We start from the raw sequence: 16,570 nt of genomic DNA on the forward strand, positions 1-16,570 counted from the left end.
TTGTGAAGTACTTGAGATGTGTTCTCTCGGTTAATGAATCAACCCCATTAGATTGGGCCTTATCTTCCCATTTGACAATTGAGGCAACTAAGGTTTAGAGAAGATAAATAATTTGCCTAAGTTTCTACAGGTTTTCAATAGGAAAGTTAAAAATGATGACTCATGGGGGTGCCTGGGTGGCTCAGTCGGTTAAGCGTCTGCCTTCCGCTCAGGTCGTGATCCCAGGGTCCTGGGATTGAGCCCCATGTCTGGCTCTTTGCTCAGCGGGAAGCCTGCTTCTCCCTCTGCCGGCCACTCCCCTTGCTTGTGCTCACTCTCTCTCTGTCAAAAAAATAAATAAAATCTTAAAAAAAAAGAAAACAGGGCGCCTGGGTGGCTCAGTTGGTTAAGCGACTGCCTTCGGCTCAGGTCATGATCCTGGAGTCCCGGGATCGAGTCCCGCATCGGGCTCCCTGCTCGGCGGGGAGCCTGCTTCTCCCTCTGACCCTCCCCCCTCTCATGTGCTCTCTCTCTCATTCTCTCTGTCTCAAATAAATAAATAAAATCTTTAAAAAAAAGAAAGAAAACAATGACTCTTGGTTTTCACTGTGTTCCAAAAACGAAACCAAGAGTGACTGCCACTCCTACTTGGGAGTTGCCATATTTCTTCATCTTCACATATGAAACATTATACTAGGCGGTTAGCACAAAAGATATAAACAGTCCAGGCTGTTCCTGACAGACCTGTACACTGTATTGACCTAATAATTAAGAACTTTATTCTTTGGGAAGCCATTAAACCTATTGCCAACAACGGGTTTTAAGCCGGAGTCTACTATGTTGTCCACTTTGGCCTCTGTAACAACCTAAAATAAAGAGGTCAGGTCTGTATAGTTTGAGCTCTGCAGCCGCCCAGCATCCCATAGGTATAACACAAAGGACTGGCTGTAAGGTCAGCTCTTTCTTTGATGACTCAGAACTCACTGCCTTGCTTCAGAGATCAGTTACAAGCATTATCCTCATGGTACCATGGATGAGCCGACTTATTTTTCAACCCAGGTCCCAGCTGATGGGATGTTAAGAGTTCTCTTTCACCTTTCCCTGGACGGATCCTACCAAAAGACTTTAAAGCCCCTGGGCTATGTGGTTTTAAAAATTTACTGAGCGATGGAGTTAGTTTTGAAGTTAATGTTTCCTTCTTTGCTTAATAGTTTTCACAGTGTATAGACAGAATAAAAGACCTGGAGAAACGATTTATAAATCCCGAGGATGAGAACAGAATCCGCTTCATTCCAGGGAAAGATATGACCCAAGAACAAATGATCAAAAAATTAGATGTGGTAAGCATTCTTTCTTATAATAGTGTCAGCCCCTTGTGGATCAGTGTCACAGATATCTGTGGTACTGTTTCGTCTTATGCAGACAGATTTATCCCTCATCCCTCACTATTCTAGCTACTAATACAGTCCTTTCATCATAATCCAGTAACAAAACCTAAGCTTGTTTCTAATGCTTGCCAGAAAGAAGTAAAACCTTGAGTGGTCTCAAAATGCCCACTTTTGTCTCATAGCCCAAAGGGACAATTTTGGCATTTTCAGTGGATTAATTTGTCTTCCTGATGGGCGTGTATCAGAGGAATGGCAGCATAGAAACTGGGTGGAGCGGAGAGGGCCACCCTCTGCCATGGAGAGGAAGAATTCCCAGAGCTGTCTGGAGGGGGGTGGGGCAAGGGAAGTCTTGACTTAGCCCAGTGCTGAAGGCTTTCCTAGAGCTGTCTTGGCAACTGTGTGAAAGCAATCTGTGTTCATTAAGGGGGAAAACAATAGTGCTCTAATTAAGAAAGATTTTGACTTGCATGACTTTTTTTCTTTTTTAATGAAATTGTTTTCAACGTAGCTGGAACTACAGCTGGCCAAGAAGGAGGAGAAGTTACTGGAAAAGGACTTCATCTATGAACAGGTGTCTCGGCTCACAGACAGGCTCTGCAGCAAAACTCAGGCCTACAAGCAGGACACACTGCTCTTAGCCAAGAAGGTCTGCCCGAGACCCTGCCTTGTCCCTTCTGCCTACACTCCTTTCATTTTCCACAGACTGCTTTATTTACCGAGAGCAGCACTGGAGAGCTTAGGCTTTATGACTAGAGACATATAAAGTTGTAAAATTAAAGAGGTAAAGGTGAATCTTAGAAAATTGTCCAAAGTGGGGTTCAGATTTGTTCCCTGAATGAATATTCACTGGATACTGGGCAAACTTAAGCTTTTCAATGACAGTTTACAAGTTCCACTTAACAGGGCACCTACTCAAAATATGACAATTACTACCCTTATAGTTCATTTGCCAAGATAAATCCTTTCTAGTTCCTTGTGATTCGAGGGCCTCACTTACCCGGCGGTCTGCATGAAAGCGGCCCCAATCCAGAACTCAGCCAGAACCCAGAAACGGACAAGGACCATTACAAGAGAACGGCAATCACACGACACCCATCCCTAGTAGTCCTTTGGACGGAGTCACGGCCAGGCCCCACTAGCAAGACAACACTAGTAGCATGGAGCTTCCTAATTTCATACATTTAAAATACGAGGACTGCTGATTCACAGCTACCCAGTCAGGCTGGCACTGCTCGAGCGGCCCGCGAAGGGGCAGCCAGCAGGAGGGTGGTGGGTGATTTGGGTGAGGCAGGGCCTCGCACCACAGGGCAGTCAGAGGACCCTGTCCCCCTGCCCTTACGAGGCCCCCTGCCCCTGGGAGCCTCCCCCTGTGACAGCACAGGGATTTTAGGCAGCAATAGTTACTGAACCTACTATGTGCTCCCCTCATGAGCGCACATGAGGGTGCGAGGTTAGAAACAAAGAGGAAGGGACACATGGTCCACACCTAGTGTCGGGAGACAGGTAAAAAAATAAATCATGGTCACACCCACACCCATGATGGTGGGCTCCTGGGGGCAGTGACTGTTCCTCATTCTTTTTTTTTTTTTTAAAGATTTTATTTATTTGAGCGAGTGTGTGTGCACACGTGAGCGGGGAGGGATGGGGGAGGTGGTGGAGGGGCAGAGGGAGAGGGAGAGAATCTCAAGCAGACTCCCCGCTGAGTACAGAGTCCCACGCAGGGCTCAGTCTCATGACTCTGAGATCATAACCTGAGCCAAAACCAGAAGTTTGACTCTTAACTGACTGAGCCACCCAGGTGCCCCTGTTCCTCATTCTCCTTAATTTCCCCAATGCCTAGCATGCGCTAAACTCAAGAATTTATCGAATGAGTGAACAGTCATTCCCATTCCAGAAACAGTTCTGGCGCACTAAGGAAACAGAATCATTGTAAATCTCAAGCCCCCTTTGCTGTTTTTATTAGGCTTTTACAGGACTGCTCTGAGGACTTCTGCCAGCGGACTGATCCCTCAGTCCTGGGGCTCGTGTGCAATTCACAACTTTACTTCAGAAAATAGAAATGTTAAGACTTCTTTAGTCTCATGAACTTTGCCTGAATTAGCATGCCCAATGTTTCTCTAAATGTTGCCTCCCTTCCTTTTGCAAATGAATTTCCCTTTCTTTAGGGGAAGTCCGTTTTCACTGAGGGCTGGCTTGTCAAAGCTGTTGGCAGAGTCTGTCCTGAAGTCAATTATAATGCTATAGAAATGCAAATGGTGGTGATTGCCACCTGGGAGGGTTCCATCAGAGGAGTCAGCCTGGTGATTTATCTCTCCCCCCCACCTTTCCCCACCTTTGGTGCTCTCTCCCTGGTTTTTTTTTTTTTTTTCCATTTAAAATTATGATCTCTTCATAGTAGGCAGAACTAGAAGGTAGAATGTTTCAGATCCCAGGTCTGTGATTTACCAATATTAGTGAGTGACCTTGAGAAGGATACATAAATGACCTTAAGACTAAGTTTCCTAGGGCGCCTGGGTGGCTCAGTCGTTAAGTGTCTGCCTTCGGCTCAGGTCATGATCCCAGCGTCCTGGGATCGAGTCCTGCATCGGGCTCCCTGCTCCTTGGGAGCCTGCTTCTCCCTCTGCCTCTCTCTCTCTCTCTCTCTCTCTCTCTCTGTCTCTGTCTCTCATGAATAAATAAATAAAATCTTTAAAAAAAAAAAACAAAACTAAGTTTCCTAATCTGTGAAATGGGTGTGATATCAGCTTAAGTTGTAAGCATTCAGTAGTTAAGAAGTGGCCAGTCCCTTGTGGGAGCTCAACAAGAATGCGTATCTCAAGTCTCTCATCTTTCCTAGATAGCTTATGGCTCCTCTTGCAAATTTCCCAAATGAACAGAAAATGGGAAGTCCCAGGGCACCTGGTTAAGTGTCTTTAACTCTTGATTTTGGCTCAGGTCATGATCTCAGGGTTGTGAGATTAAGCCCCATTCCCCATATTGGACTCCACACTAGGCATTGAGCCTGCCTAAGATTCTCTCTCTCCCTCCTCCCCTCCCCTCTTCCTCTAAAAAAAAAAGTGGTGGCAGGGAGGGGACATCCCAGTCAAAGACTTAGAGCAGCCCAGAAGCCCAGAATAACACCATCCTTCTCTGGAGGAGAAAAGGAGGATGGCTAGTTACACACACATACACACAACTGATGAATTAATGAAATTTAAGATAATGACTCATCATTGAAGCTTTAGCTTCCTAAAAATTACTGCAGTGTACAACAGTTTTTAAAATGCATATTCCCTATTCCTTTAAAGAGACAACGTATATATAATAATCAGTCATTATATTTTCAGAAAAAGGTAAATCACTGGCAGCAACATTTCTCTATGCAAATGTAGACAGATAGACCAGTGTATGCTCTATTAGAAGAAGAAAGTGTTTCAAGATCAGGTGTAGTTTTTGGAAGCTCTTATTCATGTCTCAGTGTACCCTGGTTCAAATGACTGGAGGATTAGAGTAGAATAGAATAGAATTTGTTAATTCCTTCATTAAACAAACATTGTTTTAATTGTGCTTGGTGCCTATGTTCCACTCAGTCTTATCTTTTAATTCTTTGATGATAACTAGCTGATGTGAAATCGTAAACATACACATAGAACAATGGACATTTCATTTCAAATTATTGGCCAGATTTTCCCCAGGTTCAGCTCATGCTTGCTTATGATCTAATAATGATGCATCCCAGGAATTATGATCAATAATGCAACCATAATGAGGTATATTTTCCATTAAAAAATCATTTCAGATACAGGACCTCTGCTGATTATCTTATATAAGTAATGAGTAATTTTTAAATAAAGTTTTTGTTCTACCAGATTTTTCTCCACTGGATGAGTGACAAATTAAAAACATGGCAAAATTAGGCCAAAACTTAGATCTCAAGAATACCCTGTCCCCTTCTCCTTATCACCTCTTAAAAATAAAGGGACTATTTCCCTCAATGCTATCCACTTGGAACCCCAGTAACTAGATGAACAGATCTGTTTCTTCTCCATCCTATCCTTATTTACACAGCCAGGATATTGGGTTCAATCTCTGAGATCTCCTCTAATTCTTATTTTCTCTCCTTCCTTGAGGCAAGAATGCCCCACACCATCCTAGACAGCCCTTCAGCCTGCCGTTTTCATAACTCTTCATGGAACATACATAGCCTAAGCATTGGGTTCTTTCATTCTAGATGAATGGCTACCGGAAAAAGATCAAAGATGCTACGGAACAAACAATGGCTCTTGTTGCTGAGCTGTCCATGAAACAAGCTCTGGCCATTGAACTCCAGAAGGAAGTCAGGGAGAAAGAAGACTTCATCTTCTCTTGCAGTTCCAGGATAGAAAAGGGCCTGCCACTCAATAAAGACATTGAGAGGGAATGGTTGAAGGTACTTCGAGATGAAGAAATGTATGCCTTGGCCATCGCTGAAAAGTCTCGGGTAAGCTTTATCTTCCACGTCACATTTGTAAAGTATGCCAGGAAGGGCCATTTTCAGAGATTTCCGTCCTCCCAAAATATATGAAAAATTTCCCACTCTACCACACACTTAGTTCTGACAATCATTAGAGAGGAGTTTTGCTTAAGACAGGACGTAGACAAGTCAAAATCATAGTCCAAAGTGCCATAATATTCTCCAGAAAACACTCATCGAGCCCCAAGGCCCATCCCACAGCCTTATGTCATGGCCTGTGTGGCTGAACGCCACGGACTCCCATTGGCAGGACGGTAGCTGGGCTGGCCCTGGTTTTATCAAAGGTCTGTAGTCTCTGTCCTTGCACCCCTGCTGAGAACACACCTTATTCTCCCATGTCTGGCTACCAGGGCCCCCACGGCACACTGTGAGGCCTCCAGCATCTGCCGGTTGTCACAGCCCTCTGCAGACTCTTGGTCTGCGTCATAGGCCTCAAGGTCACAGCCCTCCTCTCCTGCCACTGGCCTCAGTCTAGGTCTGTCACTGACTACGCCCACATGTGACCTTGAGGTTCAAAGCAAGTTGCTAACCACTTCTGTCCTCTGGTTCTGCTTTACTCCTTAGTTCCTCCTTTGTAACATTTGCTCACCAGTGACTTACTCCAGCCTTTTTCAAAAACGTGGAAATACTGAGTGCTTGATGAAAGATATTGAAGCTGGAATACAGTGAATTTAGGACCCACTAACCAGTTTATGGTAAACCCTAAATCCCAGGAACAGAATAATGCTTGAGTAACACAGGTCATTCCAATGAGACACTCTGTGTGTGTGTGTGTGTGTGTGTGTGTTAGTGACGCCACCCTCATAACCTCCTGTCCCTTTGGGAAAGTATCAGCCAGCACAGCCTAAGACTGCTCAGACCCAGCTGTGTCTGCTGGGCCCTAAGGATGAAGTGACTTCACTATAGTTTTCAGAGAACTAAAAAGGAAAAATCATTCTTTGCAGGAGTTCTTGGTAGCAGATAACCACCAGCTGCCCAATGGTGTTTACACAACTGCAGAGCCACGTCCCAATGCCTACATCCCAGAGGCCGAGGCCACTCTTCCTTTGCCCAAACCATATGGCGCGTTGGCTCCTTTCAAGCCCAGTGAACCAGGGGCCAATATGAGGCACATAAGGAAACCTGTTACAAAGCCAATTGAAATCTGAGCATGTGAACCAATCTGGGCTTCTGAAGGAGACACTTTAACCAGGCTGCCTCATATGCCCAGCTGGAAAGTTCCAGTGTAATAGCTCTAAATTACAGACAAATGCAGTATCCACAATCGACCAACAACGGAGAACAACATGGCTTCCTTTTACACTCATCAGCTATTATATTTTACATGATGTTAAGTAGGACATAGAATTTTCCTACAATTATGTCAAAGCATATTTCTGTATTGTTCATTTTTTTCTTTTTCACTCTATATATTGACTACCTTTCAGAAATACATAGTAGTCCAGGTGCTATAAAAATAAATCAATTTTCAATGCAGTACAGAAATTGGCAGCGTGGTCTTTGTTTATTGAAGAAGAAAAAAGCAAATACTGTTCAATATATTGACTTGAAAGAGAAAGATAGAATGATTGTTTGAAAAGGAAAATATCCCAAGTATCACAGAGGTTATAATTCACTTTGTTAAATAGTTGCATTTGAAGTTCATGTTGATAAATGTAAATCAAGTAAAAAGCAGTAAGGACGCTTGTCCTTTTAAAAGTAATACTATGATCATTCTTTTTACAAGTAAAGAATCCTTTTGCTTCAAAAATAATTATGCCCTAATTTATCTTTCCCATAAATCTAGATTTTTTACAACGTTACATACAAATAAACCTGTGCTTAAGTTCTGACTCCAGATTTTTAAAAATTCCAATGAAAACATTTATAGCTTTGCATGTGGCAGAGTTGAAAATGAGGCCAGTTCCACTTACTTCATTACTCTGATTTTATTGCATTTCACCCAAGCATATTTTCCTAATTGTGTTTTTATATTTTCTCACGTATGAAAATACCCAAGTGGATTTTAAAACTGACTTTACTTCATTAATATGTTCAAACCATATTTCATATTGGTGTTGGGTATGGATTTTGTGTCACAATTCTGGAAGTGAGAAATACCACATCCCTTCTTCTTCTTCTCCTTTTTTTTTTTTTTTTTTGGCTAAATGAAACAAAATCTGTTCCAAGCCCCTATCCTGCCAGAGTGGAGGGAAATTTAATCTCATTCTCAGCCTACAAGTTAGTCCTGAATCTAACTTGGTTGTTTTATAAAGTTATTAAAAAGCAAAGTGCCTGTGATAAGTAACAGTGTGTGGTTAATACAAAGAAATACTGCGTACTTCAACACACCTCCTGTGTCGTAGGAATTAGTAATTGCATCAGGGATCCAAAAATAGACCTGTAGGAACAACGGGAGAATGGAAACCTAATTCTTTAACACAAAGGGATAGATGTTAAGTAAGTATCACGGCCTGGGCTACTGGTGCCTACAGAAGGAGCCACTATGCACTGGCGTGGCTGGGGGTCACAGTCAGATGGACTAGTTGATCCGGCCCTTAAACACAAGTAAGATTTTAATAAGTGGGGAGGGGCTTCCAGATGGGGGAAATAGCCTAAGCCAGGCTCGCAAGTAAGAAGACAAAAGCTGTTCAAGGCCCAGCGAGCTGCCCTGTCTGGAACAGCATGTTCATGTCGGGGAACTGTGTTTAAGGCCGGGATTTAGGAAGCGCTCAATGTCAAGGAGTTTGGGTCTTATCCTGTAACGAAGGGCTATGAGCAGAGGGGTGACAGAACCAGTCTCAGTGGAAGTCAGATGACTCGGACTCCACAAAGACACCGAAACGACGCAAGTATGAAAGGGTAGGGAGTGAAAAATAATGATCTTGAGATTTTGAGCCTCTGTGACAACTACATATTTGACCAAAAAGGGAACTTCTGTAGGAGAGGGCAGTTTTGGGAACACAAGTATGATTTTAGAAAAGAAGTTGAATTATTGTACTAGCTAGTGATATTTATAAGCATGACAATTCCACAAGTTCACTTGGAGAAATTGTGAAGAGAGAAAAGCAAAGGGCATCGGCTGACCCCAGGCAAGCGACTACCGTTATGGGTCAGAATGAAGTCACCATAAAAGAGAGAGAGAAGAAAAAAGAAAAGTGGGAGAACTAGTTAGGTGCCATGGGGGCCCTCAGAGAGGGAATATGCTCATGGACTCATGATTCCTGGCTGGAATAGAAAGGCTATGTTCAAAAAACGAAAGACTCAGGCCAAAACCTTCAGTGTTTCTTCTTCTTCTTTTTTTAATGAAAAGATATTACTAGATCAAACTTTTATAAATACAAAAAACTTGAACATATTAAAGTACAGTTCCATCTGAACCATCACAAAGACAAATCCTACTCTCAATACCATTATGTACACCCTGCTGTATATGACAAATTATTCTCTGCTGGAAATAGCAGATTTGACCCGGTCCAAATTCAGTTCTTTGAAAAGTATCCTCTTTCCAAATAGAGTTCTTCTGTAACGAATTTTTATGCTTGTCATATGTTATCTTCAACAACACATCTAGTTTTTTTCTTAGCACCGTCCCCTACATTTTTTTTAAAGCGTAATTTTATTTCAGAGTGCAATACAGACTCGCTTTTGGCCTGTGAAGTCATTAGGAAGGTAAGCCGCTAAGTCGTCACTGAGGACACAGCATGCCTCTCAGACTGTTCTGTCACTCCTCCCCACTTGACTGCTTGTCTGCTTTTCAAAGCCGGGATGAGGTACAGCAATTTAGTTCTGTCTGAACAAGTACCAAACTGGAATTCAGATGGCTTAACAATGTATTCTGATTTTGGTTACCAATTTTAAAGAATTGTAAAGGACTCTTGATGGAAGTCAAGCTAATGCACAAGATTAAAATACTGGGAGCGGATACAACTGCATTTTCTCTTTCATAAGCCTAAAAGCATTGTGGTGTGTTTTAGAGCTGCTTCCTCTACAAATTTTGCATCCACATTGTCATGTCCTTCAAGAGCATACAGAGCTGGAAAAATAAGGAGAAAAGAGTTACTGCGTAGCCATGGAACTTCTGTAATAACATTGTGTCTGCAGCTCATTGACATCGTAATTACTTTATATTTTAGTAAAACACGTTACTCTGAAAATGTGTTGTTAAAATTTATTCTACCTCAGCCCCAAGAAAGGTCATTCGCATCAACCATATGGGTTTTGAGCCTCTTAAACCCGCTTAAAACCTCAAAGGTGATTATTCCTTTGGTAATTCACTCTAGGATTAATCAGTGTGTTACTGATTAAAACTAGCTGCAGTAAGGACTGCTTAGAAGTAAAGAGTATTCCAGAAAGAAAGGGGTCCACAGAAGTGAACAGGGACTGATGTGTCAAGAGAAAAGCAGGAAAGCCCTGAAGTTACCTTGACTGGAAGATTCTCTATCTGTCAGTATTTCAATGAAGTAGTTCAGGGGCAGGAACTCCACGCTGCCTGGCGACTTGTCAATCATAGAACTCCGGGGCTAAAAGGGAAACCACTTCTGGTATCAGCTCATTCTCCAAAACAATCACAAACTTAAAAAAGGAGGCTAAGAACTACAGCTGCTGCCTCTGTGGAGATGATGAAATGGGCAAATAGGATCCAACAACAACATTTAGTGGGGCTGTGCTTGCTCGCAGACTCACCTGTTTCTTATAGTTTAGCAGCAGTCGCTTCACGTGGTTCCGGGAAATGATGTTAGAACTCATAGGATGATCCCAAAGTCGGCAGATCTTCTGACCAATAAGCTATTATGCAAATTGAAAAATAGGTAGAGCGAGATTTTTAGGGCAGTGAAACTACTCTGTACAGTACTCTAATGATGGACCCATTGCATTATACGTTTGTCCAAAGGCATAGAATGAACAACACCAAGAGTGAACCCTAACGTTCACTATGGGCTTTGGGTGATTGTGATGCATCAATGCAGGTTCGTCAGTTGTAACACATGGACCGCGGTGGTGGGGGTGTTGGTAATAGGGGAGGCTCTGCACATGTCGGGGCAGGGGGGTGGACAGGGAAATCTCTGGACCTTGCACTCAATTTTCCTGTAAACCTAAAACTAAAGAAATTAAGCCAATAATAACAATAAAAGAATGGGAAAAAATACAGAGAGGAGAATGTAGCTTATACTGCATTAAGTACATGTACCTTATACCTACTTATAATTTAAAAAGGATTATTCCAAAGTAGCTGGTTAGTCTAAAAGAGAGGCCCTTTATGGTTAATGACCCTTGAAGAAAGGCCATTTCCTATGAGGTGTGCCTCTGAATTTTGAATAAATACTCCCTTAAATTCAACCCTGAGGAAAGTAGTTTATTCACTGATGTTGCCAAATTCTTTTTCTGAAATGGAGTTCATCTGCTACTCTTCAAAACTGGGTACCTGCAACTCTAAGTGAGGTCTCGATAGGAAACAAAAGGTTGTTCTCCCCAGTGTCCTGCCCAGAAAATTTTAATTCCCTAAGAGCTTGAGGCAAAGAAAAACAAAACAAAACAAAACAAATTAAATGTTCAGAGACTTTCCCCAGAGAGATCTAGCTGTGGAAAATATGCTTTGTTTTCTATCCTTGCCTTTGCTTCAGTAAGCTGTGAGGAGGAGAGGGTGTTACAAAGGAAAACGATTAGGTCCAGAAGGCAGCGGACATCCCTTCGTGGGAGGATCGTGTCAGAGATACAAGTGTGCGAGGTATGTAAACAGAGCAGAGAGCTGGCCCCGGGCTGGCAGGGTCAGGAATTCTGCGGAGTCCAAGGCTCTGAAGACCTTGCTGTGGAATTTCATATTTTCATAGTATTTCTGACTCTGAGAGCCAATATCCCCCATCAAAACAAGGAGTGCCTGGCAAACCCTTTCTCTCATGTCTCTCGTTTGTCCTTCAGCCTGGGAATGTCTTCCTGCCGTAGTAGAAACGGCAGTGGGAGGAAATGCAGTTCCAGAACCTTCTGACCTCACCTGGATTTAAATTTCTTATCAGTTTAAATGCCAAAAAACACCTGTTTCCCCTCTCCCTCCCCTCAGACTCACAGATGTAAATATTAGTGCAGTTTCGTAAGAGGGGAAAATGGCTAAGTGTTTCAGGCAGGCTGTGCCAGGCAGTACAAAGCCAGAGGAGCAAGCTTTTTGTCGGCGCCGCAGGGAACGGCCAGCGAGCGTGAAGATGGATGGGATTTCTGGGAAAGGACTGAAAAGTGGAACAATTCAATTGACTTTAGCCCAAAACAAGTAAATGCTCCCTTTGCAAGAAGAAACTGAAGGAGGTTCATACCAAGGCTTATGGAGAGAATAAAATATAATTCAGGATTACCGGGGGAAGCCGCACAATGATGCTGAATTTTAGTTTTTCATTTTTCTCTGAATTGTCCAGATCTACAAAAAAGTTAGATTGGCAAATAAAACAAATCTCCATTTTAATATGTGAGCAAGCTAATAATACTTCAGTGGTTCACTCTGATAACACACATTCCCCACCCTGGATTCTCAAGCTAAAGTCTGACAATACCTCGAAAGTCTTAGTTTGTTGTCTCTGAATACAAGGGCTTTCTTTTAATGAAGCAGTTTCTATATGGCATGAAACAGGCTGCCACTCACAAAACAATTTTACGAAGTGAAAACAGAAGGCACCTTGGGGAACGGCAAATACTTTAACATATATTAACAAAACTCATCTATAAAATACCACAACGAATAATTTCAGCAAGTGATTACACTGGAGACCTTCAAGTTCAGATTCACATGAGCACTGCATCTCTCAGTTTCTCCTGCATTTCCAGTCTAAGTCTGTGTTGACAGAGTTAATCAGCTGAAAATAAGCCATTTCATGACATTTTCTCGAGAAACAAGCCTTCAGAGTCTCCTATCCTCAAGTGCCCTCATGCACAGAAAAGGAATGTAATAGCTGTGTGTGGATCGAGAAGCCCTCTGGGGCCTCTTGAAGGTCTGAGGCACTTCAAATTAGCCCAAAGCCTGGCTGCAGGAAATGAACTGTACTCGGCAGGACACGCGGCATACTTTGCAGAGCCCATTGCAAGAGGCAAATGAGGATCCCCTTGTTTCAGTCCTAAGGATTTCAAGATTTAATGTGGAGCATTACACCGAGCATGGGGCGGCCCTGACTGCACGAGGGCCCTGTGTGACCGCACGGGTTGCGCACCACCAAGCCCGTCCTGATGGGGCTCAGGGCCAGGCTGGCACTGTGGCAAACTCGGAGCCTCTTACCTTTCATGAGCCTTGTGACAGCCGTTTCGGTGAGAAGCAACACCCCATCATCAATGTAATGCAGCAGGTTATGCAAAGGGAGACAGTGCACGCCGAGGAGCGTGTGCAGAGTGTGAAAACCTAGGCAAGAGATTGGGAGGGTAAACAGGGTCAGCCAGCATCTCCAGGCTTCTAGAGGGAGTGAATTCAATGATGTTACTAAAGCCCTTAGCTCAGCGCCTTGGCACGGAGAGTCTAATAAACGCTGCTTGAAGACACGGTCCGAGTCTCCTGCTTTGTGTTAGCATGATTAAGTATCGTGCTGGGTAGATATGAGTTCGCAACAAGCGTGTGTGTCCCTTCTCAGGCAAAAAGACAAAAAGAGGCAGGGCCTGCTCGATGAAAAACAGTTTTACAGTTTAATAGGTTTGCAGTTCTGCGGTGAGATGCCAAAAGAGAACAGTTAACAGAAGAGCCTCAAACGCCAGATGCCCAGGCTGAAAGGTTGACAGGTAGGGACCACTTTGCCAACACGGAAAAATTCTGAACCGGCAGGGGACAGTCTATATGCCCGACCTCTGTGTATGCCCTAAAGAAGGGCTTTTGGGGTCTACTTGAACTAAATTATAAAAAAAAAGAAAAATTTAAATAATATGATCAGATAGCAAATCTACAGGAATTCAACAGAGAGGAAAGCAACTCCCTCAAACCTAAGTCTTGTGGTGGGCGTTACTCAAACACTCAGAAACCGAGAGTTCTAAGCACACTGTTAATAATAAACAATAAAAGCAACATCCATGGGAGAACAAGATATCAGTCCAGGAGAGAATGAGAAAAGCCCTCTTGGAAAAGACAGCACATGAGGGGAGCTTTGAAGAGTAAATGCAATGCCTGGGGGTGGCAATGAGGCCAGAGAATACACAGAGTGGAGACAGTAGAAAAAACCACCTTGTCATGAGCAGACCTGTACTAGAATCCTGCTGTGTTACTCACTAACTACAGGTAAGTAGCCTTTGTGTGCCTCCATTTCTTCATGCTGAGCATGAAGTCACCAGTAGCTTTCCCACATGGCTGCTTGGAGAACTAACGCTAGGTCTATGAAGAGCCTAGCATATGACAGAACAACGGCGACCATTAACAAACACGTACTGAGGCCTTTAATCTATGCATTGGCTAACTTGATCCTCAACACCATGAGGTGGGAACTACCTGATTCCCATTTTATCCATGGGGAAACCAAGATTCACAGGAGCTAAGAAAGTTGCCCAGGATCATATCATTAGTAAGTGGCCGAGCTAAATGTGAAAGCAGGCTATGGGACTTAAGTCGAGGCTCTTACCCATGACATTATCCTGCCCCAAGAACTGGTAGCTGGGTTAATGGGACAATATGAACAGAAGCCCAAAGGTGAGAAAGTAGGGGGCACGTTCAGAAAGTACTACATGACCCAACTGAGTTGGAATCAGGTGTACGAGAGGAATGGTAGGAGGTAAAGTTGGAATTTATTTAACAAATCCCTTCCAGACACCAGACAAGGAGCTGGGTATACAATAATGAGGAAAACAGACCCCACAGCTGCTCCCATCCACCTTCCAGTCCGATGGGAAGACAATCAAATAATCACAAAAATATACATTCTTAAAGATGTGACCAGTTTGGGGCGCCTGGGTGGCTCAGTCAGTTAAGCATCTGACTCTTGGTTTCAGCTCAGGTCATGATCTCAGGTTCATGGGATCGAGCCCTGCCTCAGGTTCCAGGCTCACCGGGGAGTCTGTTTGAGAGTCTCTCTCTCCCTCTGCCCCTCCCCCTGCTTGTGCACACATGCATGCTCTCTCTCCCTCTCTCTCTCAAAATAAATAAAATCTTTTTTAAAAAAATGGCCAGTTCTATAAAGGGAAAAGTGCAGGGTGCTCTGAGTGCACACAACAGGGCCTGAATGCTGAATGACAGCAAGGAATTTCTTATTTAGTAGACTTTGGGGAGGGACACTGAGCAAGATAGAAAAAAGGATTTGAGTTTTACTCTTGGACTATTAAAATGGCAACAGGCAAAGAATGGACTGGAGTATGGACAGTTTGCTACAAGAGGTATGTAAGACAAACATGTTGGGAGGCCACTGAGTGAACCTGCGCAAGAGGTAATGAGGACTCGGACGGTGAAGCAGGAAGGAAGGGACCGGAAGCGCATGGCCACAGGTCCAGACTTGGAAGCTGATGAGGTGTGAATAGGGAATAACAAAGGATCACAGCCTTAGGCGCTTACATGACAAAGAAATGATGCCCAAAGAGCAGGAACTTGAATTCAGAGCAGTCACGGAGTTTTCTCTCCCTGAGCACATGAATCATGAGCAGTGAGGGACTGAGGCCTAAGTCCCGGCCACATCAAGGGTCAGATAAAGTGCGGACTCTGCCCACAAGCAGATGTTAAGGGGCTGACGACAAGATGACTCCGCTGGCAATCCAAAAAAAACTGATTTTCTGATTTTACTAACTAATCAACAACATGAGAGGTTTTTTTTTTAAGATTTTATTTATTTACGTGAGAGAGCGAGAGACAGCATGAGAGTGGGGAGGGTCAGAGGGAGAAGCCGACTCCCTGCCGAGCAGGGAGCCCGATGTGGGACTCGATCCCGGACTCCAGGATCATGACCTGAGCCGAAGGCAGTCGCCCAACCAACTGAGCCACCCAGGTGCCGCCCTCCATGAGAGTTTTCAAATGGATTTGGACATTCTTCCCAAGATTAAAAAAAGTTATGAAATTCGTTCTGAAGAAAAGTTTATTAAAGGTTCCTATAGATTTCCTCGATTCGAAATTTCTCCTGCAGCCCTGCATCCATGTCCTAAAGATCCCTGATGGCCCTTCATCCTCTATCCCTAGGGCACAGCCCCACATCCAACAATCCACTCTTGGCTTCCTCTGCATGTCAGCTCCAGGCAACAGAACAAATCGGCTAAAAGTAGGCATCAGTTCCAAAACAGAGCTTTTCCAGCCAACTCTAGTCCTCATCCTCCAGGGTTCCTGGCCTCCACTAGCCCATGAGGGGAACACAGGTCCCATTTAAACCACAACTGCTCCAGCTCCAAACCATGACTCCCTTTCGTGGTCCTCATTCCCTTTATTCTTTAACCAATTGGGTTCCAAGTTTCCAACACTTGGAAATCAAACAGTTCTCACTAGTCCAGCAGGCTTGGAAAGCAAGCACACATACATACAAAAGTACATGAGAAAACACCCTGTATTTACCCACACATGTGCACACCCACGTGACCCAGTGTCGCTTTCCACGTCACATGAGGGAAACCAACATTTAAGAGAAAAGGACAGAGGGCGCCTGGGTGGCTCAGTCGGTTGAGCGACTGCCTTCGGCTCAGGTCATGACCCTGGAGTCCCGGGATCGAGTCCCGCATCGGGCTCCCTGCTCGGCAGGGAGTCTGCTTCTCCCTCTGACCCTCCCCCCTCTCATGTGCTCTCTCTCTCTCTCTCTCATTCTCTCTCTGT

General features: G+C 43.9%; 2 protein-coding genes across 6 annotated transcripts in view; one reads left to right on the plus strand and one right to left on the minus strand.

Moving 5' to 3' along the window:
- The window catches only part of CCDC146 (coiled-coil domain containing 146), a 45,723-nt gene extending 38,055 nt beyond the window's left edge, over positions 1-7,668 (plus strand). Inside the window, exons 17-20 of the mRNA XM_035021382.1 lie at positions 1,191-1,319; positions 1,876-2,013; positions 5,578-5,826; positions 6,804-7,668. Of these exons, the coding sequence (XP_034877273.1) occupies positions 1,191-1,319; positions 1,876-2,013; positions 5,578-5,826; positions 6,804-7,007 (720 nt within the window). The 3' untranslated portion in view covers positions 7,008-7,668. The remainder of the gene's footprint in view (positions 1-1,190; positions 1,320-1,875; positions 2,014-5,577; positions 5,827-6,803) is intronic.
- Positions 7,669-9,122: 1,454 nt separating this feature from the next.
- The window catches only part of GSAP (gamma-secretase activating protein), an 86,058-nt gene continuing 78,610 nt past the window's right edge, over positions 9,123-16,570 (minus strand). For 2 of the 5 annotated variants that reach the window (XM_035020425.1, XM_035020424.1), the window contains exons 27-31: positions 13,094-13,213; positions 12,183-12,244; positions 10,525-10,626; positions 10,262-10,361; positions 9,123-9,874 (exon numbers count right to left, since the gene is read on the minus strand). In XM_035020425.1, the coding sequence (XP_034876316.1) occupies positions 9,783-9,874; positions 10,262-10,361; positions 10,525-10,626; positions 12,183-12,244; positions 13,094-13,213 (476 nt within the window). In that variant the 3' untranslated portion in view covers positions 9,123-9,782. Of the gene's footprint in view, positions 9,875-10,261; positions 10,362-10,524; positions 10,627-12,182; positions 12,245-13,093; positions 13,214-16,570 lie in introns of those variants that run through there. The other 3 variants (XM_035020426.1, XR_004681978.1, XR_004681979.1) reach the window with 3 other exon arrangements.

This window comes from Mirounga leonina, unplaced genomic scaffold (assembly GCF_011800145.1).
Source record: "Mirounga leonina isolate KUSES-001 unplaced genomic scaffold, KU_Mleo_1.0 Mir_174, whole genome shotgun sequence".
In the NCBI taxonomy this organism is placed as follows: Eukaryota; Metazoa; Chordata; class Mammalia; order Carnivora; family Phocidae; genus Mirounga; species Mirounga leonina.